Raw genomic sequence first — 26,641 nt, 5'->3', positions numbered from 1 at the left:
TTCAACCATAACTTATCTTTTTGTTGTATTCAGGCCGCATCGGCCTCCTTGCTCTTATTTTCATGACCTATTTATCGTCATCATGAAGAAAAAAACTATAGTCTTCTTGCCCTTTATGGAATCGGTGTTCTGTGCTCATACTGTTTCATTTTTTATTAAATTACTTTGAATTTGAGAATCATCGCTGCTCACATATTATACTAGGCAAAACGTATTGAGATTCCAGTAGGGGCCTTGACCTTGAGTAATAAATTTTTTTATTTCAAATTTGTCAAACATTTATGAAATGAATTTTCATTTTATGTTATTTTCCTTGCAGGCTTTGTGCTGCATGGAGTCAAGAGTGTTGCAATACGAACAGTGCCACCTCTCAGTCCTGTCAATAGTTTGATAAATGTGGGTGGAAGTTATAGTGATCCAATACTATTCAGAGGTGTAGACACACAGGTAGGTAGAATGCGACAACCCTCTACCCCCTTTCTAAGCTTGATTCTTCTTATCCCTTATTCAGAACGCATTCGCATATTGTTTGCATTGTTTCTGTTGTACACAGTCTTAACTGCCTAACTCTTTATAATTAACCATTCTTAATACTAGACTATGCCCTCACATTCAGTCATCAATTACGCACCAAAAAAAAACACCTTTTCTCTCGGCTAGCTACACGCCTGGCAGCCTACTGTTCTATTCGTGAACATGTGTAATTAATCATATATATTGGTATAAGCCTACAATTTCAATGAACTTAATTGTTACCGTATCATAGTTGGTTCGGTAGAGTGATGAAGGTTTAACAGATATTATGCTACATATTTTTATACTTTGAACAGAAAAATATAGATACCGATTGAAATTGAATTATCGTAAATTGATTACGAAAACATATAGAAAAGAACAACTGCAAATATGGCAATGGCAGAGGCTACCCAAAAATCATCCGAATCATGTGACGTGACACGACCTCAGTTCGGGAGCCGCCATCTAAAATCAGAAAACGACGTCTTCAAACACAACGCCTGGGACAACGTCCAATGGACGCCAGATCAAGAAGAACAGGCACTTGCTGTAGTAAAAAGACAATATTCTGAAAAACTGTCTGAGGAAGCGGGCATAAAAATAATATCAGACGCATCAGGAAAATGGAACAGCTTCTACGAAAAACATGATGCTAAATTTTTCAAAGACAGACACTGGCTTTTCACTGAATTTCCGGAACTATTCCGTGGTAGCAAACACAACTCGAGTGTTACGTCAGCTGGAGAGGGTGTAAATATCAAAGATGGATGCCGCGGTCAAAATGGCCAAACCAAATTTCTTGAAATCGGATGTGGCGCAGGAAACACTGTATTTCCAGTACTGCGGACTAACGATGATCCTGATTTTTTCATGTATGCCTGTGATTATTCGTCTTCTGCCATTAACATCGTAAAGTCCAATCCGGATTATGATCCGAAAAGATGCCACGCGTTTGTTCATGATATTTCCAGTGACACCCCGTATCCGATGCCTGACGGATCAGTCGATATTATAATTATGATATTTGTGCTATCTGCGTTACCTAGGGAGAAAATGGCAGGCGCTGTCCGCCGATTAGCTGCATTGCTCAAACCTGGCGGATTATTTTTATTCCGTGATTACGGAAGGTACGACATGGCGCAGTTGAGATTTAAGTCTGATCGGTGCATCGAGGAAAATTTTTACTGCCGTGGTGATGGTACGTTGGTGTATTTCTTTACTAGCGAAGAAATCAGATCCATCTTTGTCGGAGCTGGGTTGGTCGAAGAACAGAATATTGTTGACAGGCGGCTGCAAGTTAACAGGGCTAAACAAATTCGTATGTATCGCGTGTGGAACCAAGCGAAATTCCGTAAACCTGATTTAGCGACTTGAAACGTTGAATTTTTATGGCTTTTTCTATACAATGCCGATTTTTAAACAATGTACATGATCATTACATCATTAGTTCATGAATACAATTAAAATTAACGTTTTGATGTGAATGTCATAGTAGTATTGAAGCAATGGCTCAAAGTCTTCTGATGAGGAGTGGATTCTATCTGACCAGGATTGTCCAGCCTTATCAAGGTGAGAAGGTGTTGTAGATTATGCTATTTGACTGTTAAAATCGTTTCTGTAGCCTTTCTGTCAGCATCTTCCATCAATTTTTCGACTCTTATGAAACGGGACGTCAGGAAACCAACAATTGCATACTGTCCTTCTTGCCGACGGATATCTGTGCTTGATATTGAGCCGGAAAGAATTGAATCTTTCGTGAAAGGCCTGTATGTTGCAAATATTGATCTGGTAAGCTTATTGTTTATCAATTCTACGTCCATGAGCTGGTACTGTTACGAAGCGTTTAGGTATTTTTTGCTCTCGTATTGCTGTTAAACTAAGATTGAGATCCAAGTTCTGTATGAAAGATATCCTACTTCTAATCCTGTCTAACACCACATTGTATATAGTTGGAAGATCTATGAAACAATTACAATGCAGGCTATCAGTAATAGCCACATCTACATTTTTTTTCTTTAGAAATGGATTTTTCCATTCCCCACGGTGGAAAATAGCAGAGATTTGAATTCCTTCAATGAAAGTCTCGCACCTCTACACGAGTTTCTCGCTAACAACGAGATCAACTCTGCAAAACTGGATACAGACGCAGAGATTCCAGAAGAGCTTATCAACGTATGGTTCCCGTGTTCTTATTTTAGCGCTGGAGACCTGCAATTCATTACCAGCCACACTCTGTGTTAACAGAAATTGAAGGAACTACGACTGTTTGGATTAACGATTCCTCAAAGTTATGGAGGGCTTGGACTTACCAACTTGAAATTATGTAAAGTTCTGGAGGAAGTGGCCGCGTCCGATAACTCAGTCAATATGATGATTGCGAGCCATAATTTACTAGGAGTCAAGGTACGCAACGCCACATATTACTATAATTTACTAATGCAGTTCATAAGACATCGAGTGGAAGCATTTTGCTAAACTGCCTCTCTTACTTACACTGAGTAATTTGAGAGGCAGTGGGCAAAGAGACGGCCAAGATTGTTGTAGTCTTAATCCACAATGTACTCAGTTTGCGAATGTCGCTTTGTGCCTAGATGTGCGACTAGGAATATTGGTATTTTGAAATGATAATGCCCTTGAGGCAGTGTTCTCTTGTGAAAACACTGCAAATTTATTTATAACCAAGGCTTCTACATTGATCGGTTACACTAATCTGCAATATACGGTATACAACACAAAATCTGATTTATTAGTAAAGCCAGCTTATTTCTACTCCAGTAGAAGTGGTGATTTCCAAGAAAGTATTCTAGGCCTAGTTTTGCCGAGAAAACTGAAAGCATAACCGCTTGAGTAGGAAAAATGTGCGTGTAGTGGAAATACTCCGTTACTGACCATGTCTGTGCATAACGGTATTCTGGTAGCACTCCTGTCTTACTGTGCACTCACGATATTTACTCCGGCCTCAAATCACAGCCCATCTTGACATTTGGCACCGACGAGCAGAAACAAAAGTACTTACCCCGGCTAGCTTCGGGAGATATGATAGCTGCTTTCTGCAGCACCGAGGCTTCTTCCGGAAGCGATGTGAACGCCATAAAGTATGTCATGCCGTTTTCTTGCCGTGAACTCTTACGATAGCGAAATTTGTATTCGCAGCACCAGGGCCAGGCTAAGCGCAGACGGGCGACACTGGCTTATTTCTGGTGAAAAAACGTCCATCAATAACGGCGCTATCGCGGATTTGATGATAGTGTTTGCGAAATTGGAAGTGAAAGATGTGGATGATGAAATCAAAGACACGGTGAGTTGGTATAATGTGTGACCTTAAGTCTTGGTAGGCAGTGGCGGTCAGTAACAGGTTACTACTTTTTGGGAGTGCTCGAGTATATTTTGCCTACTTGGGCTATTTACTCTTACCTTTTACAGTTGGATTTTGAAAAGTAGAAGTTTGTCAAGAAGACACATCCTTCAATTTTCATAGTAGCCCATTCGAACCACTGCTGAAACTAGCCTATGTCCTATTTTTTTAAAGTAGCCTACTTGAGTACTTTCAATCAGACCATCATTTACAACGGTGGTTCTCAACCTTTTTCCCCTACCGGACCGGTAAAACATCAAAATAAATTCTGCGGAACAGAGGACCTACAATAACCGAAATTAACCATCACGACTAATTTATGCAACTAAAAAGTAATGGCGGAAACTCCTTGTAAAGCTGCCGTTTGATATTAGACACATTATATGTGGTTCTGTTGCAGTTTATAGAATACAAAATACTGTTAAAAACAACTAACTTGAACTAAATTGTTCGAGTTCTTGTGAAAGAAACGCCAGTTTGCTGTTTCGTAACCTCTACACTGCCAAATGTCGTTGAAACTGTACTGTCGAAATTTACCGAACCTTGTTTAAGCGAGTTCTGGGCTACTTTCAAACAGCTTTGTACAAGACTTGCAGCATTGTGACCTACGCCAAGTCCGAAGCAGACCACTAACCTATATTACGACACCCTGTAGAAAATTACATTTCAAATTTCGAAATCAATACAAAATTTTGATGTTTCATTTAACGGAAAAACGTCCAGCTTCTTTCATTTTGGAATTGAGGTATAAAAGTTGAATATATTCGGTGGACCAGCAGGAAACGTGCCCCGGACTGGCGGTGGAGAACCACTGATTTACAACTTCCGCTTGAATTAGTTTTGAGATGTCTAGGAAATCATTAGAGTTCCTTTTATCGAGTATAATTTACAGTGTTGCTTCGACATCAACTTGAGCACTGATGCTGACTGGTTTGACCAGTGGCTAGTGGCTACCTCTGTTTTTAGGTTAGAATCCCAGTGAATGCTAAAGTCTTAGAGTATGCTCAATCGGAGATTTTGAAGAAACTGCACAATATTACTCCTATACCACAGTCTCACTTCCGTGAGACTCACTTTTGTAACTCGCATCTGCCAGAAGCTTTGACATTCTACAAATTGATCATTGATGTTTCGTGTGTTGTGTAGATTGCAGCATTCATTGTTGAAAAGGATTTCGGTGGAATATACAACGGGCCGCAAGAAGACAAGATGGGAATGAGAGCACTAAATAGTAGGATTTCATGTTTTGTTTATAAGATTGCGAATCATCCAAATCTAGCCGTTCGTCCATGTACTGTGTTGGGTGTTCTGAGTCATTCACTTGTAACTCACCAGTAGGATCTCAGTATCGTAGATCTGTAAAGCAGGGTTCTACGTAAGTCACGAGGTTCCGAGTCACAAGTGATTCAATGATTTTAACTTTTGACTCGAGTCAAAGTCATTGTTTCCCGTCCTGAATCATATGACTTCTTCGAGTCATTGTCCATTTCCAAGAAAATGACTTGAGTCAAGCCAAGTCAACATAAAGTTACGACCCGTGTCATTACAGCCATGCTTTGAAGTAAGCGTGTCTGTCTTTTGGGTAAATCAAGCATCACCCCCTCCCCCTTGACATCGTGTAGATTATTTGACAAAAACATTCAACCCATTTGCAGCCTCCGATATCATGTTCGACGAGACGCCAGTGCCGCTGGAGAACATGATCGGAGAAGAGAGAGACGGATTTAAAATTGCGACAGAGACTCTGAACGAGTCGAGGTGAGTCGATCTTAATCACACCATGCGCTCAGCGGTGCGACTTAAGTACAAGTAGAATTAATGCCTTAAATTTTTACTCAATTATAAGAAGTAGCAATATTGAGGAACACTTCAAGTAGAAGTAGAAAATGAAAGATTTGGAAACTACTCCAGAAGTAGATTGAGTCAAGGTGTCGCAGAGATTTAACAGTTTATCGGTAGAGGCTAGACTACATTCGGAATTGCGAGATGCCTCTTTGCGACAACACAAAATTATCATTGACAATCTACTGATAAAGTGATGCAAACTTGCGCTTTCGGATAAGATAGCGTAACGGTGAAGCGTATGGCTTCTTGATCGATAGGTCGCGGGTTTAATCCCCGGACTGGTCAGACCAAAGGCTCGATTACTAAAACAGGTCTCCATGACTTCCCCGCGTGACGCTAAGCATTACCGGGATAGCGTGGAGGGGTGATGCAAGACTTAGAAAGCCTTATAAGGCTATATCTGCACCTTCCTTGGCCAGCGGCATATGTGCATCATGTTTATGGGGTGCGTATACACTAGGGCTGTTCAAAAATAACCTTTTTTCCTGAATCTTGTTGGTTACGCGATTAAATCGTTAGGTTGCCTTAAAAAACGACGCACACCAAATTTGAATTCATTCCAACAAATATTCGCTGGTTTCGTAGAGTTTGAAAATTTTGAATTTGCCCAAAAACGCAAAAAATTTTTTTCTTCAAATTTTTCTGCCAACCCCATGAAATTGTTGGGCTGTCTTCAAAAACTATGCAAAACAAATTTGACTCAATTCCAAGCCGTAGAAGCGGAGTTATTCCAGTTTTTCGATGATAATTCTTTGATTATAGACCGATCATGGATAATCCCAGAATTATCAAATAAAAACTGAAATAACTCCGCTTCTACGGCTTGGAATTGAGTCAAATTTGTTTTGCATGGTTTTTGAAGACAGCGCAACAATTTCATGGGGTTGGCAGAAAAATTTGAAGAAAATTTTTTTTTGCGTTTTTGGGCAAATTCAAAATTTTCAAACTCTACGAAACCAGCGAATATTTGTTGGAATGAATTCAAATTTGGTGTGCGTCGTTTTTTAAGGCAACCTAACGATTTAATCACGTAACCAACAAGATTCAGGAAAAAAGGTTATTTTTGAACAGCCCTAGTATACACAGATCGTGTGTACTTATATCATGTGTCGGTGCATGGTGTATATGCAGCTAAGTTATCAAGGGCAATTTCTAATTCAATACAGAATTGAAAATATACAAGTTAGTAGTTTTGCATAAGGAAAACACAAAAGTACTAATGACACTACAATGACGGTAGGTGCGCTTTACCATCATACTTGGGCTATTTTCCCTTCAAATTGTAAAAAGTTAGTACAGTAGTTTATCCCAAAAAACTGTCGAGTAGAAATGGAAGTATCCACGTGAGCAGTACAAGCAGGAAAAATCTAAAAAGTAGAAATGCTTTGTTACTGACCACCTCCGGATTACAAATTGTTTTGCCAGACTGGGTCTCGCCTGCGGCATCATCGGTCCCATGAGGAGACTGGTGCAGGAGGCCACCGCCTACGCAGACACGAGGGTGCAGTTTGGAAAACGTATCAAGGATTTCCAACTGGTGAAGGAACGCATCTTTCTGATGGCCGAGAACATTTACGCCATGGAGAGCGTCGCTTATCTGACGATGGGGAAGTACGATCAGGCCGCCGAAGAAGGCAAAGTACACGATTTGTCGGTGGAGTCAGCGGTAGCAAAGGTGAGTCGACTTGATAATATTATGATATACCAATACGCTGAGATGATCAGTGAGTAGTTGTAAAGTTCTTTTACCATTTGTGGAGTATCCAAGTGAGTTTTCCTACTGGAGAGCTTCTTGGAGGTACAGAGCTTCAATATACAAAGTGAATAGTACATTCATATTGAAATGAACCCGAATGTTTTCGGCTGACACTGGTCAGCAATTTGTAGAGAATTGGAAAGAACATTGCTCATCAGCTATCCTATCACAAAATAGAACGTCACCGGCATGAAATTTCGAATCATCGGGGCGGGGAGAGCGCTGATGCTCAATGCACTATTTTTAGATGCTACACAACTTACAGTGCTAGTAAATCATTGACAGTTTTTCAGGTGAAGTTATTTACTTTACAAAATATTTCGGTATATGTATGAAATAAATGAATATATTAATTCAGAAATTACAGTCATTTGCAATGTAATTAGTCATTCTGTTTTAGTTGCGAAGATGGATCTTACAAAGTATGCCACCAAACGAGCAAATGCACTTTTGAAACTACTTACTACTATTGCTTAGGCCTATTATTAATTACTATTCATACCTTCCCTTCATTTGCTACTTCCACAGGAAGTAGGTTTGACATATATTCCAAATCTTTATTTGTAACGGTACTTGGAATTGATTAGAAATTTTAGCAGTTACTTCTACATTTACCAATGCTGGCTATTTTGACAACCTCTGTATATTCATTGCTTTAATAATTTTAATCACAGATCTTCATCGCTCAAAAAGCTTCGGAAATCGTAAACGATTGCTTGGAGCTATTCGGATATCGAGGCTACACAAAGGTCTTGTCATGCGAACGGATGATGCGAGATGTCAAGATGCTGAGTGTTACAGAGGTGTGTGGACGCGGGGCAAATGTAGCACAGCCTTACATAACGTGCAAGTTGTATTCCAGGGCACGAATGATGTTTTGAAATTGTATATCGCCCTGTCATGTTTCAAGCACACCCAAAACCACGCAGAAGAAAAGATGAGGTAGACTTTTTATTTTTTTTAATTTGAAGGATAAGTTACTTGGAGGAAAGGATTAATGTGGACGGATAATGTTGAAAATTTTACAGTAACTAAATATATTTTCGAATATTCCGCCCAATTTACAATTGAATAATATACTCATATTGAAATATACCCGAATATTTTCGGCTGCCACTCGTCAGGGGTAATCGTCAGCAACTAGTAGACAATTGGAAAGGGGTGTAAAAGTTCTTCTCTTCAATTCTCTAGTAGTTGCTGACGATTACCTCTGACGAGTGTGAGTCGGAAATATTTGGGTTGACGATCGGGTTACGTCAATATGAATATATTATTCAATTGTATCGTGAAGTTCTGTATCTTCAAGAGTCTCATCCTCCGTTTCGTAAGCAGCCACCTTCGATTAAAAGCATCCGAGTTATCAACCAAACTACTCTTTGAAACTAGGTATTCACTTACTCGAGTACTTTCAGGCCTTTTATTTTGTACCTTCGCTTGGAGTAACTGTTACACGTCCTTGAAATTGCTACTTTGACTTGTAATCGAGTAGAAATTTATGACGTCACTTCTACTTCTACTTGACCAGAAACGCTGGCTACGTTGGCCGCCTCAGTTTATATTTGTATCGATTCAAAACCACAATATTGCGACAACATAAGAAGATAGGAAGGTATCGAAGTCTATCAATGTGATTACCGTGTGTAGCCCGTCTTTGACAACTAGATAATTCTAGATTTATTAGAGCGAAATACCCGTGTTCTAATTCTAATGTAATTTGTGAAATGTTTCTATGCTATTATTTTAACTCTAATTTCTGGTTCTCCTGAAAGTGCTACGGGAGAACTTACATGTCGAAAAAATGCAAATCGAGCCAAGCTTGGTGCACAGACATTTGCCATTCTCAGAATGAACTCTGTTTTGATATCACCAGAAGTTGATTTTTGTTGTGTATTTCTTTCTGTTCTGAGTTAATTCAATTTCCAGCCAGGTTTTGCTAATTCAGCAAGTCAGCTATTTTCCTTCTGGTACAGTCGTGAAAGATTAGTCTTGCATTCCTGTTCGCAGGCACTACAAGCAAGGCTCGCTGAAGCTCTTCATGCGCGTCGTCCTCGACAACCTGCGCGACCACCACGGCTCGCGATACCTCCACAAAGGCATGCTGAGAAAGCGAATACCGTCGTTCGGCTTGACGACCAAGCAGGCCACGAAGTCCTGGCTCGACGAGAGGTTGGACGAGAGTGGCGAGCACTTTGAAGAGGCGATCGTCGGATTTTATAGGAAGGCCTTCAACCATTTGAAGCATTTCGGAAACGTAGGGTGTTTCTTACTAGGGCTTTGCATTATTGAGTATCTACACTTGAATATATTCATATTGAAATGAACCTGATTATTTTTGGCTGCCTCTCAGGGGGATCTACTAGTTGCTGACGATTGACCAAGCCGGAAATATTTGGGTTTATGTCAATATGAATATACTGTTCAATTGTATATTGAAGCTCCGTACCTCGAAGCTCTCCGACGTCTCCGTGCTTATTTTGTGCTGCTTTGTGCTGCGGGTTTTAGATTTAGCGGTACCACTGATTGAGGTGTCAATGCTTCCACGTTTGATAATTATTGAAATGTTGATTTTCAGTTTACCGGTAATTATTTTTCTTACTATTCCAACTTGAATAATGTCAGTACTCGAAAATGTCATGTGTCACCGCTCAACTCGAATTATTACAATTGATAGTCGATATGTTGCGCCCAGTCCTATATTTTACTCGACATATCCGCGGGCCATTGTCGCATTTGAATTTTCATGTAGACTCTGCAAGACGAACAGTTGAGACTACGGCGTTTCGCGGAGATGTCGATATCGTTGTACGCGATGGCAGCTGTTCTGGCACGGTGTAACAAATCGCTGGTGTTGGGACTGCGTGATGTGGACCGCGAATACCTCATCGCGTCGACTTTCATGTACAAGATCTTTCGAGACTGCGGGCTGATGATGGAAGAAGCTAAGAGTAAGTGGGTTTTCGTTATACCCGTAGAAGAGGTGATCACTAGTCACTAATTTGAGTGGGTTTTAGACCGGTGATTCTCGACCTTTTTCACATCGTGGACCGGTACGACTTCGAAAATCAAAATAAACCTCAAATTTAATTGCCACAAATGTATGAAACTCGAATGTGATATTGGAGGCTTCATTTAATGCTGTCTCTTTTGATATTAGATATTTATACGTAATTGTATTGAGGTTTCTGCTAGGCGAAGATTATGATTGTTCGGTATACTTTGTATAATAACAGAGTCTGTTATTATACAAAGTAGCCTATCCGTAACAATGACCTATATAGCTTGTCCAAAACGAGTTGTAGGCTACAGTTTCGTAAAACACTTGCACCATCGTGACGTACGCCCAAAGTAGACCATGGACTGTCTATATTCTAAACTTCTAGATCAATTTAACTTTTCATTCACTATTTCTCTAATTGTTAGAAAAGCGGCCATCATCATATCAATAGACCACAAGATTGCGATTAATTGGAAAAGGAGGGTGCAGAAACGACTTGGCGTAGTCTTTTAATCATACGCTCACCTTGGCCTACAGCGTGTAAATGAGAGTGATGCACACTGCATTTAAGTAAGGATAACATAAAAAGGAAGTGACAAAATTGGATGCTACATGTGTCGGTAGGCGAGGTCGATATGTCAGTTTGCTGTCATGTAATCTTAAGCGCTGACTGGTCCAACATTTTGGAATCGAGACTTAAAATGTAGTGTTTCGCTACTTCGGTACGCCATTGAAAAGTATGAACTATTACTAATTTACTATATACGTCTTTCAGGCAATTATGGCATCAGCAGGGACAGCCATGCTAAAAGAGTGGGCAAAGAATTGATTGAAGAAAGGCGTTATGCTATACCTCACCCGTTGGAATTGGAACACAAGTTCGTCGAGAATCCCATTTTTCTAAAGAGTTTTGATAACGTGTTGAAGTCTTTGCCTAAATAAATAAATTATTTTTGTTGGTACGCGCTGGTATCATGACGTTGTTACGTCGTTGAATGTTAGAAGCACTGATATTAATAATGCTGATCGAGACGCGATGGTGTATCGTATACTGTACGTGACAGTAGTCAGATCTGCTACTGAAGAGGAAGAAAGGGAATTTTTGAAAAGTAGCTAGAATAAAACATTAGGTCGAGAGCCCACGAAAAATTACTAATGATAATGGCCCTACAAGTGTATGAGAATGTTATATTCCGTTACCGTAATACAGGATATAAAATTAGTGCGAATATCAAATACTAGCGTCTATTTCTTGCGGTACAAATTGTTTTCGAGAAATCCGATAAGTGAAATACGTTCAGCAGACATTCCATTAGCACACTACAGAAATTTTATACAGTCAAGTGCATCCACTCTCGGCGCTGTACTGTTCAGCAGTAACAAAATCATTGCTTCTGAGGTCAAGACAATTCAAATCTTCTAGCATGCTGTAAATCAGGGCGTCCCATGGAATGGTCGTCATTTCTTCTGCTCCATTCCTTAGAACACACAATCGGACTGGATTCTCTATGATAACCTCCTCTTGCATGTCTGAAGAATACTGTTTAGTTTTGCTTCTAGCCACAATCAGCGAAGCCCAAGTCATGATTACTCACAGATAGGTTTTTTTCGGAGTCGGCAGGCGCTGACGATGCAGGATTGTAACTACGACTGTACAGAAATACAGCATGAGGAACAGTAACAGCCCAGCCATCAAATACGGCTCTATTGATTCGGTTGTGTTGCTTTCGCTCTGATTGCCTGTTGAGACTCCTGACGCTCCTGAAAGGAAACTAGGGAGTTTTGCGCACGTATGCTCCTGTCTGCAGCTAGTACAATGCATGTTACATGCACGTTCGAACTAACGCGGAGGCTTGTGCCTCCTGTGTACGGCGCGATAAGCAAATTTCGTCGGATGTAATTTAGGTTGAGGCCAGCCTAAAATTGCAAAGTTATGAACATGCTACTCCAACTGGATCGAGTTATAATTATAACTGTAAAAGCCAGCGGTTCTCATTCTCACCGGTTCAGCACACAGTACACAATGAACAATGCGATACATGAGACGAGGCAAATCGAGGATGCTGAAACGATCAAGTACGGTCACTCTCACTCAATTTAACATCCACCCGCCCTAGTGCCCGATAGAACATCGTTCGATTTGGGCGGCCTTTCCTTCTTCTATCTTATAGTGGGACGAAACACTATCTAATATGCTATTGTTCATCACCTTCAATGTGGGTTGCGTTCTCGGAATTGCGGGATAGGCGCATTATTAGCTGAAAAAATAACGATATTTGTAAGCTACACGATGCTAACCGAATCGGGCACGATATGTATCATATGAAGTTATAAAGCCCACCGTTACCCAGATACCGAGCAGTTGTATCATGAAATATCAATTAATACTAAATGCCGTAACTAACAAATTCTTCAAACTGATGCCGCAGCGGCCAAGCATTCAATTGCGCCACATTGCCATCGAGTTAGGAAACCAAAACACTTGAATTGATATCACAGCGACCTCAATTGACATGCTACAAATGTGTAAGTGGGTTATACCGCCTTCCTGACTTTTCACTGCAACAATAGCAATCTAAACTCTCAAGCTCCTATCACGCTCATCATTGACCAGACCAAGCTGCGGAACGCTTTGTTGCTAATTGCTACCGCTCCAACGTGGGTTCTGTCTGAGCTCTGCAAATTGTTGGACTCATGATAGGCCCTACCTACCAGCACCTGATGGACATTTCGTAAGCGTGGATTCCGAACGAGAAATTATGTAGCGCAGCAAATATCGTCTTTATCATATTGCTCCACTCAAATATATTAGTGCGCAGGGATTTTATTTGAGGGAAGTAGTTGACCCATGTGACATCGCGGTATTTGGGGGAAAGTGTACGCGGTTTCCATTGAGCCTGTAGCATTACCAATCGTGTGCCTACAGTCCGGCACGTCCGACAGGATATATGGTTGAGAAAATTGAGTGATGCCTCTTGTCCTGTGATGTGTGGAACAGTATCCCACCGGCCATCCGACAGTCGACGAGCATGTCCACATTCAAGTCGAAATACAAGCAATTACTACTAAATAAATACAGTCCATCCTCAAGATTACCGGACCACGACTGACCTATCGATCTCGCTTCCCATGACATGCCGCCCTATTTCTTGTCGCTTCTTTTTCTATACTATCTTCTTTACTTTCATTCAGTGTGCATGCCTCCTCTTTACATCGCCTAGGCCAAGGTGGGTGTCAGATTCCATAGACTACTCCTTGTCGCTTCGACATCTTCCTGTCTTTTCATTGTATCGCATTTTTTGTGGTGTATTGAACTGATAAAATTGCTAATAAACCAATGATGATTGTGACATGGCATTATTATTTGCGACCGTTATCGTTTCGATTAAGAGCTTCCTTTACAATGATTTTTACTTGCCTTGACTAACCTGTGATCATGACATCATCTAAACAGGGCAACAGATGTTCATGGAAATGACATTTCGGTAAAACGGCCATCAACAAGCGACTTTGTCACAAGGCGCTGTCTCTCCAGCATTCGTGTGTGCCAATTCCATTTGCCATCGCATTGTATATTGTTTTATACTATTTATTGTATAGTATATATTTCATGTCACCGTTAGTAAAAACTAAGCCGCCTTATTGTATATGACGTCAGAATAAGTGGTGTCGAGTACTATAGTCTAGACGCCTGATTATAAGAGTTTCATTCCCATTCTTCGTTTTGGCCAGTACCAAGTCTATGGCCACTGGCCAGCCCTCGATGAAGAATGTGGCATCGTCTCTGGATAGTTTGGGTCATTGCGGTTATTTCAAAAGGCAGATAGGCCTACCAGGTATCAGTTGTCGTGTAAACACTGACAGGAGCCTTTGACATTTATTTAACAATATTCTGATTCCGTAGGAAATATCATATGTAATATGGTTATGTCGGAGACCAAACAGCGAAAGTCAATGGATGTAGAATCCTTGTTCAATGTTCAAGTGTGCAAGTAGGGTTACTTTTACCATATCAAGCCCACGTTTAAGCGTAGGCTTATGTTGCGTGAAACTGAAGTGGACTTCAGATTATGTTTAATGGGCATTCTTGAGCTAGAAGCACTTTAGCCGACAGCATTCAATTCCCCTCAAAGTAGGAACAGCAGACTACTCAAAGATCTATAGTGTCCCAGGATCTGTATCAAACTGCTATTCACTATTTACAGAACCGGTATAGCATAAGTGTCTGCGACAAGGCGTACAAGTACAGCCAGTATGTCCCAGTGTCAGTAAAATACTTTCCATATATATCAGCTGACGAACGTGAATAGATAGTATCTCAATAAACATTAGTAGAGATAACCAATCCACTCCCTGCGACTTCTGAATAATATGTCATAGGTATAGGACGAGGATTAGAAAAGCTCTGACTGGGAGATGTAGAAATACCAGGCTCTTGCAAAACTTTCTGATATTTTTAAATATTGTGACGTCATTGCAATTATGAGGTAACGCTGAAAGAGCCAATTGATTCATTCAAATAATTCATTCATTCCAATTAACGGTTGTAAAATCGAATTGATTGTGCAAATGTACACATTGTACAAATGTACAGTACAGTCCTTAATTTTCTTTCTGGATACTCCCTAACTAACCGGTAATGGTTCCGATTGAAAATTCATTATTTAGGATCTTATATCGACAGATTTTATTTTAGAGCATATGAGCTACAGAATTTAATCAATATAAGCGAAGTTAAGGTAGCTATTTCCCAAGTAGTACCTCATATCCGCGGTGTGCCGTTTTTCTTCAAATTAGGCGTTATTCGATGCAGCGTAATCCTTATTGCAATCACGGGTTTAGGATGTTTAAAGCTACTTAATTAATGTAAAGCAAGCCCTGATACGTATATATATTGACGACGATTGTATTTTGCGTTACATCAATCCAGGATACTAAGGTCTTCCATATATCCGTTACCATAACATGTCGAAGCTTGTATTCTGCTATTGGGACTTGCGAGGCCTTGCAGCCCCAGCCTTGAACATGCTGGAGTACGGCAACGTGGAATACGAGCATAAACTAGTCACGAATCGAGACGATTGGCTGGAGGAGAAATTCAAGTTAGGCATGGATTTTCCTAATCTGCCCTACATCATAGACGGCGATGTACGTTTAACTGAGAGCTGGGCGATATATAAATACGTTGCGAAGAAAGTAGGCCTGGTACCGTCACCGGGAGAGGCATCGGAACGACAAAGCGATATGTTGCAAGGTGTGATCAACGATATCCGGTACAATTTCGCGATGCATGCATATAATCCCGAGTTCTACAATCTTACTGACAAGCTTTTGGAAACTCAGAAGCAAAAGATTGATATGTTAGAGAAATATCTGCAATCGCGCGACTTTTTGGTGGACAACAAACTGACGTATCTTGATTTTGCTCTGTGGGAAACATTGGACCACCACCGCCTGTTCTTTGAGGACATTTTCACAAAATTTCCAAACGTCGAATCCTATCTGAAGAGGTTCGAATCTGTAGACCGCGTTGATGCGTATTTCAAATCGGGACGGTACCACCAATTTCCAATAAACGGACCGATGGCAACTTGGGGAGGTCAAGCATTCAACGACAAGAAATGATTCAATAAAGGAATTTTTGCGAAGCAATTTACGCGGTGTACAAGCTATCACGATTCGGAATCAGTTTTGAAATTCAAACGGCAATAAATAATGATCGTATTCGCAAGGCAGAAAATAAAGTGATTGTGATGTGACGTTAACAGAAGTTTGCTGACAATGATGTCAGTGTCAGATTATTAGAGACAGAGGGTCTTCATTTCCATCCAACTGAAATAACAGAGCAGACAGACGGCAACCCGCATGATGGTACAGAAAAAATACATGCATGCACAGTGCACACTGCACAGTATTAACGGATAGGAATGATCGATACGACCTCGAAGGTCAAGTAGTCTGATCACGCCAGCATCAAACAAGCACATTGTCTCTACAGTCTACCTACACAATCTAGCTGTAACGAATGTTAGTTGATAAAAATATATTTTTTAATATTTGATATTTAAAAGACAGCAGCAAATCAATGAAGCAATGTCTGGGCGAGGTATAGGGCTGCGGTGCTAATATGATGACAAGAGGTAATCAAGTAGCCTTCTTCGTATTATACGGCAATTCACGGATATGTAGGAGCAATGAATTCCAGATGAGAGGTCGTGATTACTGAGTAATCGATAGTTCTCTTGTATATATTTTCCTTTAATGACGAAGATCTTGTGTCGTGTTATGTTAATAATTTCATAATTTCAAAACACCACAAGACAGCTATACAATGAAAATATCATCGAAACGACTTGGAGTAGTCTTTGAAATCAGACTCCCACCTGTGCCTGTATAGGCGATGTGGCAGTGGTGGTGAGCATCGGCGGCATCCAAGCAGGCGAAGCGGGTTCGATTCCCGCCGTCGGAGGTTATTCTTGGCTCCTCCTCCCCCGTGTCGCTGTTCTTACGGCGACAAAAAAAGCCCAGCAAAAGAAAGAAAGAGCTTCTAAAATAGGGCCGACGAAGAAGGAATAACATCGAAGAATACAGTACTGTGACATCAAACAATAGGTCGAGGTGGATGCCAGCTTGAGAGACCCCAACTGACCTATCGATCTCGCTTCCCATGACATGCCGCCCTATTTCTTGTCGCTTCCTTTTTTCAATACTATCTTTCTTACTTTCATTTAGTGTGCATGCCTCCTCTTTACATCGCCTAGGCCAAGGTGGGTGTCTGATTCCACAGACAACTCCTAGTCGCTTCGACATCTTCCTTTCTTTTCATTGTATCGCATTTTTGTGGTGTATTGAACTGATAAAATTGCTAATAAACCAATGATGATGATGATTCAGCTACTGGTTGGTCGTTCGACATCCCCCTATCAGTTCATTACATCGCATTGTAGGTCTTGTACATCGCATTGTACACTGTGTGTGTGTGTCTTGTGCAGATGAAAATATAATCTGACGATTGATTGATAAGAGGTATGCACATTAGATGAATAGAAATAACGTATAAAATAAAACAACTAGTGATGAAGATGGATGATGCATGTGGCGATGGGCGAGGTTGGTATGTCGGATCGAGGTCCGGCAATCTTAAGCGCGCGAACTAGCATACATCCAGTCAGTAACAATTGCTTGTATTTCGACTTGAATATGAGTTCTAAGCGGCGATTTCATTCATGTAGTGGTCGAAAATGTATTAGAATGAGTGTAAACAAGGAAGAAAGCACTTGGAAGATCAAAGCATACCGCATTGACGCTTGATTAACTTTACCTTCTAGTTGCTTGTATATATTTTTCGAGACTCGATCACGGCAACCCAACCCATTATTACCGATGATACTGCGTAAGAGTGACAAGGCATTTACACACATTCTTTATCCAAGGTTCGCTACGTATAAATAGGCGCTCTCAAATTTTACCGCGTGAATTGCTTCTATGACTCATACTACGTATAGGTCGCTTTGTAAAATTGCTAGACAGGGAATTCGCGACAATGTAGATGAGAAGTTTGCTTAGGTTATTGAGATATGGTGTGCAATAGCTTATGTGGGCTTCATTCTGTTTTGCACTGTGCACTGTGTAGTCGACAGTTTGGCAGACTAGTATTGTTGGTGACTATTCGAGCGTGCATCCTCATTCATTTTGCCACGACTACAAATTCACTGTATCTCATCTTAAAAGATGTGTGAATTGTTGGAATGAATCTGAATTATGCATGCAGGATAGCTTCATATTTTAATTTAGACTAACCTACTGACCATATTATATATTCTATGTAAAACGGCCGTGGATTGCGAGCATTGGCAAGCTTATGTAAATCCGCCATGCGCTTAATAACCGGCTTTCGCTAAATGACAGGAAACAGACAGCAGTCATGCGTACGTTTTCAGAAATCGAGGAGCTTGAGAAGCCATATCTCATTGCTCTCGCATAAAGAAATAACATATTCTAGAATTAACCTGCTGGCGGCGACTATATTATAAATGTTGGACTAGTATTATAAGTTTGAAGAGTTTCGTAAGTAAGTTCAGATTAGGTCTTCATACAGCCAATGTGTAGCCCTAATATCGAAAAAGTCTATATGGCGCAAAACTTCACAAGATTGGATATTTAATCGTTCGTTCAAAATTTATTGGCATTCCGTATTAATATTAACCAGTTGCTTACAGATTCATTGCTCGCTTCCCGATTCTCAAATATATCCACCACTTCATCCATAGACGGCGTATGCTTCGATTATATGATTATTTGACTAACTAATAAGTAACATAGAAACAGGCAAGTTATTCAAACAGTATAGTTCAGTCCCATCGTGTTCGAATCATGAAGATGAAGATTTGGAATACCCTTACTTTACCATCCTTCGGTGATGTACGATTATGCCGATTAAATTGTGTGGAGAAAAATGCCTGTTTCTCAGGTAGGCTACATAGAGCTTTTCTACTTCATTTATTGTAAATAAATATACACATTATGTGCAGCGGTTACTGAAACTGGTTATGGTTAGCGCAGCTTTTCCACCTTTGGTGTAGAACATTGTTCATTAATCTTCTTCTACTTTCTGTTGTTTAAATTAGCATAATATAAGTCTTGTATACAGTAAAACGATTTGAACATGGCCAAACTAATCTTCTGTTACTGGGATCTGCGTGGATTTGGTGCCCCAGCCGTAAATATGCTGGAATACGGAGGAATGGAATACGAACATAAGTTGGCGACTGGGGCTTGGTTCGAAGAGAAATACAAGCTAGGTTTCGATTTTCCAAATTTACCATACGTCATCGACGGAGACGTGCGCCTGACAGAGAGCTGGGCGATATACAAATACCTTGGTAAAAAATTGGGCCTCGCGCCGTCCGGCTGCGAAGAAGAACGCCAGAGCGATGTGCTGCAAGGCGTGATTCAAGACACTCGCACGAATTTCACTAGAAACTGCTACAGTCCAGACACGTACAAAAACGCCGAGAAGGTGTTGTCTGAGCAGGTGAAAAGGTTCGACATGCTAGACAAATACCTTCAAAGTCGCAAGTTCTTGCTGGGTGACAAACTCACCTATCTCGACTTCGTTTTATTCGAGACGTTGGACCACCACCGCCTATTTTTCGGCGGCGATGTCTTTTCGAAGCACCCGAACGTTGAGTCCTACGTGAAAAGATTCGAAACGATGGATAAAATGGCTGCCTTCTTCAAATCGGATCGTTACCGTCAGTTCCCCATTAACGGGTCAATGGCAACTTGGGGAGGACAGAAACAGAACGATAAGAAGTGAAAAGTGATGAATTAGTCCTTCCAGACAAAATATGAGTCTCTTGACATGGTTGTTGCGCTCATGTAGTATTGAAGATCATTGTTCGCAATACAACTTGCATGTCTCGATTACGTGTGGGTCTGGTGTTTTGCAGTTAGCCAAAGGAATTTCTTTAGGGACATATCTATCGATAATCTTTCCCTAACCACCAGGGCTAAGCTACGGAAAAATCCTAGTAGTGTTCAGGATTTCCAACATCTCGTGTTCACGATCAGCCTCCGCCGCAATGACGTCATAATGTTCTGAAATAAAATTGGGCCCAGATATACAGGGCTTATGAACATTGATGTGATATAGGATAGCCTACTCGAGACTTGATTTCATTATCAATCCACTGTGTACGAATGTCGCAGCATTTAGTGCCGTGGTTAACCTTTACTCACCGGGGAACACTAACGCTAATCTGCGAGCCTTACCGGAACCCTAAATTTTGGCTGAGATATACTATACATTTACCAAAATACACATCCAACTATATAGCAGGGGTCACCAACGCGGAACCCGCGGGCCCCAGGTAGACCGCGGGGACCAGATGAGTCGCCGGCGAGCCTGCTGTAAAAATAGATCGAATATCAGAATTTACCAATATTCGTCTGATTATTACCAGTAAGCTTTTAAATATATAGATTGATTGATTTGACTATTCTTGTTTAAATCACACTAACAATCTAACATGTAACTTACAAATGCCAATACATATATGTAAACACTTATAATGATGATATCACATAGCCTATCCTCAATTACAATTCGTAATATACCAACAGTCCAACATGTAATAGAATCACAAAATATCGGAGACGTAGGATAGGCCTACTGCACACTGCCTATACAGGCGACATGACGGAATGCCACCCATCGTCTCCTTCAAATGGCGGGGGGTTCCGTTATGGTAGCTCGACGTCAAGGACAATGTCAAAGTAGTAAACAACATCACTACTCGTCAGCAGTTAGCCGTGAAGAACTAGCAGATTTTCAATATCTGTATGCCCTATTACGTATTGCATCTTTTGACACAGCTTGTTTCTCTTACACTCAACGCAGTACCATCTTTCAAACTTTCTGTAATCGTTGCTGCTATCCGGTATAATGAAATCTGTCATGTCTGGATGCTGAACAGTTGGAGATAGGAATTGTAACACTGCAAAATGACCTCCACCTCAAAGCCCACCAGGCCGCAGCAAACTTTTGGTGCCTTGTTAATACGGAAAAGTACAGTGGTGTATGCGCAGCAGCTATGAAGGTTGCAACGGTGTTTGGTTCAATTTATCGGTGGGAATCACCCTTTTCGGACACGAACTTCATAAAAAAACACAGAACACGCCTCACCAATGCACATCTGGAACACTCGCTCAGAGTGTCAGGTGACATACCAGAGTACAGCAGCGCACTGTAGTTGAATGTTGATAGCATGCACTGCCAGGCTTCTCACTGACTGATATAGAAACATATAACATGATGTCCTTGTCCAATCTAAAGTGTGACATGATTTATTTTAAAATTTGAGTTGACTGTTGTTGTATGGTTTATACTAACATGGTGCGAAGTGGTACTTGATTTATTAATAGAAGCTTATTAGTTGAAATGAGATGTTATGATTTAAAAGACTCTATAGTCTATAAGTCTTACCGCAATGTGATTCCTGCACATGCGGTGCTATGAATATCGAAGCGGAAATTCAGTCTGATACGGGTAAACGGCGGGAGTAAATGGTAGCCCGTCGCTTCAATCAGTACCCAAGAAGTAGCTCTTGGTTGCAAACAGGTTGGTGACCCCTGAACTATAGTAACTATACATCTAACACATCACTATATAGATTACTGGTGCATGAAATGAAATATATGCTTCAAAAGAGTGTTAAAAGAACAAAACTATTAAAACACAATTTTCACAAAAAACGAAAACATAAATAATAACGTGCTGTTCTCATCATCATCATCATCATTGGTTTATTAGCAATTTTTATCCGTTCAATACACCACAAAATGCGATACAATACAATTCTGTGTGTGAACCTCCTAAATTTAGAGGTTCACTTTCTCAAAGGAACCGTGGTATGGGTTCTGAAATGCGTACATTTTTCATTCATTACAATTGTTCATGTCACTATAACATCTTTGACTGAAATTCTTTGCATTTCAGTGATTTCAGCTACGTACCAGTCTCTGCATGACGCTGGTAGCATGAAAAGAAATTCATCACTAAGCGAGCATGCACCTTATTTGCTCGAAATATTCAGCTTTACGTTAGTGAACATTTACTGACTCTCTGCTGTGAGTTGGCCCGCTATCACACAAGAATGAAATACACATGTAGTCTAGGTCAGTGCTTCTCAACCGCTGGTCCGTGGACCGGTGCCGGTTCGTGGCAAGTTTCCTGCCGGTCCGCGACATATTAGAATTTGATATCTTAATTCCAAAATGCAGAAATATATGGACGCTTGTCCATAAATTAGACAAATAAAACATCAAATTATAAATTGATTGAGAAGTTTGGGACGTATTTTTCTGAATTGTGTCGTAATAGAGTTTATGGTCTACCATGGGCGTATATCACAATTGTGCAAGTGTAGTAGAAACTGTTTTGAAGTAGTTTACAACTCGTTGCGGACAAGTCATATCTGAAAGCTGCGAAGACATTCAAACAAACTTCGGTAAATTCCGGCAGTGCAATTAAGGGATATTAGCAAACAGCATTTCCATCCTTTGAAGTGATACCGAACAATCACTGGCAGCTTTGAGTGAGCTACCAGAATGATTGTCGTCTATGAAACCTTGGCCAAAATGATCGACACGTGTTGACTGAAACCTTTGATATTGATTTGTCCAGGCACCAAATATACTTCTGTCCTTGCAATCTGAGCACCGCGGTACATATGCAATATATATGCAAAGATATGCAATACACGCAGGTACCAATAATGTTAATCGATTTCATACGTAGCCTACACATTGAAATATTTTCGCGCGACTAGCACATGAATGCAGACTGCACACTGATTTTTCATGACGTAAATGTCAATGTGTAGTAAGATAAGTCTTGCGTTCATCGTTACGTAATCCGACTCGCGCATATTGGACGCCTATAAGGTCATCATCAGTCATGTGACGAGCGCATTGGTTCGAAAAGCTGCATTTTTAGGCCCTTCGGCCAAAAAGGTTGGCCACCCCTGCCCTATAGTTAGTACAGCTCAAGAATCACTGCATCAAATGCTGCATCACTCGTACACAGTACATTAATAACCCCGTTGCCGTGATGGAGTCTCGAGTATATCACATCTACAAGTAAAGTTCACGTCATCCTAAATCAGTGACTCTAAACCGGGGTTCCATGTTTGAGGGCATAGGCGCCGACTTACGAGGTTACGAGGTGGCGCAGCCACCTCGTGACCATATTTACGAGGTGGCGGCCACCTCGTACAAAATGCTCTGCTCAAACGCCCAAGTGATTTGTGACCAGTAATTAAAAATAAGGCGAATCGATGCGACCTCGTTAGAGATGTCTTCGATTTCGAAACACGCGTGTGCCAGGCGCGTGGCGACGGGGGTTCGGAAGTCGAACTTCCCTATTTGAAACGCGAAACCCCGTCATTTTGAAATGATCATTCTAACTCCAATATTCAGTTGCAATTCAATAATTGTGTAATCAGTGTTCCGCGCGGCGGATTTGCGAGAAACGTGTTGTGAATTAGCGAGAAGAATCTGTGATGATCTCGCGCTGAGATGGTCGCAAAATTACGTCATTCATTCCCGTGCGCGTGCCAATCGTCGCTAGCCTGATTTATCGCATCTCGACGAAGCCTGGTGACGCAAGCTTCAACAATCGGATCTGCAGTAGGCCCAGTTCACACTATATCATCGCTTAACTGTACAGTGTACAATCGAATATGCCTTGGCGGCTTCGACTCGCCTACACAACAGCATCTGCAATAGGCTTGGAGTGAAAGATATCATTGCTGGCCTATGGCTTAACTATCGCGTCTCGGGCCTAGCATGCTTTGGTTCCTATCTCTCGCTGGTCTCGAGACAATGCGGTCGAGTTTACGCTAATTAGTGATTGTTCTATGTCATATTGATTAAAAAGCGACATCGCGAAACTGAATAACATCAAATCGCGGCAGACTGACTTTAACGTGCGAATTTGATTCCCGCTAATACTTGAACGTAACGATCAGAAGATGTGTATCATGTCTCGAGTTCTAAAATACGACAAAGGTTTGAAATCGGTGCAATCAAGTTCGGACATTTAATTTGCGAAACTGTACCTGAGACTGCGTAATACGCGCGCGTATTTAATTGTTCACCAGAGATCACTGGCTCGCTAATTGACAGAACTCCCGGACTCTTTGGCAAGCTTATCATACGCCTAAAATCGTCGATACGAAGAGATTATATGATCGCCATTTACACATGTAGTTGACCCGAATGGAATTGATGCTATATTGGTAAATTTGGAAAAAATCCAAATCTCCCTAATTTTTCGACCGGCTTCGCGCCTAGCGTGTGCTGAGAAGCACCATCCTAGATCTCCTCTGCCGACCAAGCGCCCAAATATACGTTCTGGTTTTCTGAAATCTAAATTATGTGCACCCATATTCGTTTACAAAACCATTCATGAGCTAGTTAGCTTCGTGATAGGTAATCGGAGCGCGAAATTGGAGGGTGGGTTGGTGTGTGCCTGCAAATTGGAATTCATTTCTGCGCAGATTCGTTTCTCTAACAAGGCTTTGACCGTGACATTAATCGGGAAATGCAGCAATACAGCCTAAACACCGATATAATGAGAAAACAATTGTCGCGACGAAAACTGCTCAATACGGTGTCACACTCAAAGCCGATTCGTGGCGATACTGATTAGATTACACGCTTTCTAATTTGCCATCATCAATATTTCTTGTTGTCTGCTTGATACATTCGTACTCCGAAATTGTCGCACAAAGTCATTTTTCAGTGTTCCTTTCATTATTATCGTGATGCATCACAAGATTATGGGTGGCAGAAATTCTGATTTTATTCGATTCGTTTGAACAATGAACCTTCTACATTCCGATAAACTTGATTGCTGGATGTACTCGTATCGAGAACAACATTATTGGATATTAAACTATTAGGCATTAGATAGACAGTGGATTTCCATTGGTAAGATCGCGGCATGCGTCCGGAAGTGGAATTAATTCTAGCCCAAGGGTGGCCAACACGCGGCCGCAGAACGAAATTTGTGCGGCCGTCTACACGTAATTCAATTAGTATTCGTTGGCGGCTGTCGACATCCAAATTGAATCTACGAATTGACCGATGTACTTTCGAAACGCTTCCCGAACTTGAATCGGGAAATGCACCAATGTTTTAATCATCAAACAATTGCCGCGATGCGAATTGGTCAACGCGAAGCAAGAAACCGCTAGAGACAATTACTGATTGGCTGCGCGATTTCGCGTTTGTAATCATCATTATTGTCTGCTTGACGTATTCGAGAGTTGTGTGTTACTTGCAAGGCCAGTGCGTAGTGTATTTCGTTAGTCACACTGGACATTGCGCGTGAATAACATTGATGCGACTGCAGATTCAGTCTGGCGGACTAGTAGCGCAGGCCGCAGTTACACTTCAAAATAATGATCGTACCATTTTAAGATTCTATTTAATAACTCGACTGCATGACTTGATATTTTTAATGAGTGCAAGGCCGATACTTAAACGTCACGCGAATGGTTCAGTTCTACACGTACACCAGCGGCATGTAGTAAATTACGTTTTCGTGCGACAATGACGTCATCGATATGGAACATTTATGACGTCACAAGACTTTGCCACCTCGTAAAAAAATAAAAGTCGGCGCCTATGTTTGAGGGTGGTAAAATATTAAAATATAATTTACACTATAAAACGGAAAATAATAATGAATGTTTATTGCAAATTAGCGTGACTCACTTACCTGCAAACAAGGATGGCAAAGACGGGCGTATCATAACAAATCATATGTATGAGCTGAGCGACGTGAGCGTGTGTCTTGACATCATGGGAAGTGGGAGCCCGTCAGACTGGCTCGCCAAGTAAATATATCATGAGTAATGGTATTGGTAGGTAGGTAATGGCTGCCGTTTCGGGCGTGAATTGTGTCTAAGACTCATACCACAAATAGTTTTATGTGCAATGTTGCTACAGACAGCGGGATTCGCGACAATGTACGAGAAGTTTGCTTAGTTGTGTGTGTTGCGCGACATCCACGCTCAACTTTACGCTGTTGCGGTGTTGATTCTTCTGCCCGAGCGCTGTGCAGTGTGCACTCTGTGCAGTCGACGGATTAGCTACAGCGGTTCTCAACCGGTGTGCCATTTATGTCTCGCAAGGGTGCCGCGAGAGATTTGCCGAAATTTCAAAATTACACGCAGAATAATTCTAGTCTATAGCAAAAGATCAATAATCAAAATCGGGCTCGATGTGAATTTTGTACATTTGACAAATCAAAATTACTATCATGCCTGCAAGCAGACCCATGAATTCGCTTTACCCTACCCGCATATCACCTGCCTTGAAGGCTGAATTCAGTTTTTCACAATACGCTGACTGAACGCAGAGAAGAGCAGACATGGCGGCGCCTTTTTGATGATGCACATTCCTAATCCTCAGTCTTCCTATTCACCAGTGGCGGGAATTGAACTCCTTTGGAAGTGATGTTCACGTTTACAGATTCGAATTACTAACATAGCCATTCACATTGTAATTGTTAGGTTGCGTGCCTGTAGTGCCGTTAAAATGTAGGCTCGGAGCGCAACGTTATGTTACATGCGTCGAATTTGATAATTGAGAAGTAGTTGAT

At 41.1% G+C, this 26,641-nt stretch overlaps 3 protein-coding genes and 2 pseudogenes across 6 annotated transcripts; 4 read left to right on the top strand and 1 right to left on the bottom strand.

The window, feature by feature from the left end:
* The first annotated feature begins 315 nt into the window (after positions 1–315).
* LOC145453567 (tRNA N(3)-cytidine methyltransferase METTL2-like) lies at positions 316–2,011 on the top strand. The gene has a single exon (XM_080331529.1). It carries the CDS (start codon positions 907–909, stop codon positions 1,888–1,890), a length of 984 nt encoding a protein of 327 aa, XP_080187655.1. The 5' UTR covers positions 316–906; the 3' UTR covers positions 1,891–2,011.
* On the top strand, positions 1,945–11,429 carry LOC145453566 (complex I assembly factor ACAD9, mitochondrial-like). Its single transcript, XM_080331528.1, has 14 exons — positions 1,945–2,085; positions 2,138–2,304; positions 2,536–2,688; positions 2,761–2,919; positions 3,487–3,611; positions 3,670–3,814; positions 5,018–5,102; positions 5,527–5,629; positions 7,142–7,391; positions 8,147–8,275; positions 8,335–8,414; positions 9,477–9,723; positions 10,219–10,417; positions 11,243–11,429. Exons 1-14 carry the CDS (start codon positions 2,022–2,024, stop codon positions 11,407–11,409), a joined length of 2,073 nt encoding a protein of 690 aa, XP_080187654.1. The 5' UTR covers positions 1,945–2,021; the 3' UTR covers positions 11,410–11,429.
* Positions 11,430–11,641: 212 nt separating this feature from the next.
* On the bottom strand, positions 11,642–13,170 carry LOC145453568 (uncharacterized). 3 transcript variants are annotated; one of them, XM_080331531.1, is made up of 4 exons: positions 13,009–13,170; positions 12,677–12,725; positions 12,063–12,228; positions 11,642–11,997 (listed from the first exon to the last, which is right to left on the bottom strand). In XM_080331531.1, the coding sequence occupies exons 2-4, from the start codon at positions 12,717–12,719 to the stop codon at positions 11,868–11,870; spliced, it is 339 nt and encodes a 112-aa protein (XP_080187657.1). In that variant the 5' UTR covers positions 12,720–12,725; positions 13,009–13,170; the 3' UTR covers positions 11,642–11,867. The 3 variants fall into 3 exon arrangements, 2 of the variants coding, with proteins under 2 accessions (XP_080187657.1, XP_080187656.1); XM_080331530.1 differs by lacking the exon at positions 13,009–13,170 and adding an exon at positions 12,809–12,979; XR_013919825.1 differs by lacking the exon at positions 12,677–12,725.
* A 2,200-nt stretch (positions 13,171–15,370) lies between these two features.
* Positions 15,371–16,211, top strand: LOC145454695 (glutathione S-transferase Mu 1 pseudogene; annotated as a pseudogene).
* Positions 16,212–19,062: 2,851 nt separating this feature from the next.
* LOC145454518 (glutathione S-transferase Mu 1 pseudogene) lies at positions 19,063–19,893 on the top strand (annotated as a pseudogene). The gene has a single exon (XR_013920150.1). The product of XR_013920150.1 is annotated as a glutathione S-transferase Mu 1 pseudogene (transcript).
* The last annotated feature ends 6,748 nt before the right edge of the window (positions 19,894–26,641 follow it).

Source organism: Botryllus schlosseri, chromosome 13 (assembly GCF_051294905.1).
Source record: "Botryllus schlosseri isolate E-star chromosome 13, Bs_hap1, whole genome shotgun sequence".
In the NCBI taxonomy this organism is placed as follows: domain Eukaryota; kingdom Metazoa; phylum Chordata; class Ascidiacea; order Stolidobranchia; family Styelidae; genus Botryllus; species Botryllus schlosseri.
Note: the sequence above shows the minus strand (reverse complement) of the source record. Positions and strands in the feature narration are given on the sequence as shown.

Excerpts from the sequence above, each read along its gene's own strand:
- LOC145453568 (XM_080331530.1), bottom strand. The coding sequence starts at position 12,838 with ATGATACAACTGCTCGGTATCTGGGTAACG. Across the intron at positions 12,229-12,676 it reads GAACGCAACCCACATTGAAG|GAGCGTCAGGAGTCTCAACA; the intron begins GTGATGAACAAT and ends GTTTCCTTTCAG. Across the intron at positions 11,998-12,062 it reads ACTCCGAAAAAAACCTATCT|ACATGCAAGAGGAGGTTATC; the intron begins GTGAGTAATCAT and ends AGTATTCTTCAG.
- LOC145453567 (XM_080331529.1), top strand. The coding sequence starts at position 907 with ATGGCAATGGCAGAGGCTACCCAAAAATCATCCGAATCATGTGACGTG.
- LOC145453566 (XM_080331528.1), top strand. The coding sequence starts at position 2,022 with ATGGCTCAAAGTCTTCTGATGAGGAGTGGATTCTATCTGACCAGGATT. Across the intron at positions 2,689-2,760 it reads TTCCAGAAGAGCTTATCAAC|AAATTGAAGGAACTACGACT; the intron begins GTATGGTTCCCG and ends CTGTGTTAACAG. Across the intron at positions 8,276-8,334 it reads AGATGCTGAGTGTTACAGAG|GGCACGAATGATGTTTTGAA; the intron begins GTGTGTGGACGC and ends GTTGTATTCCAG.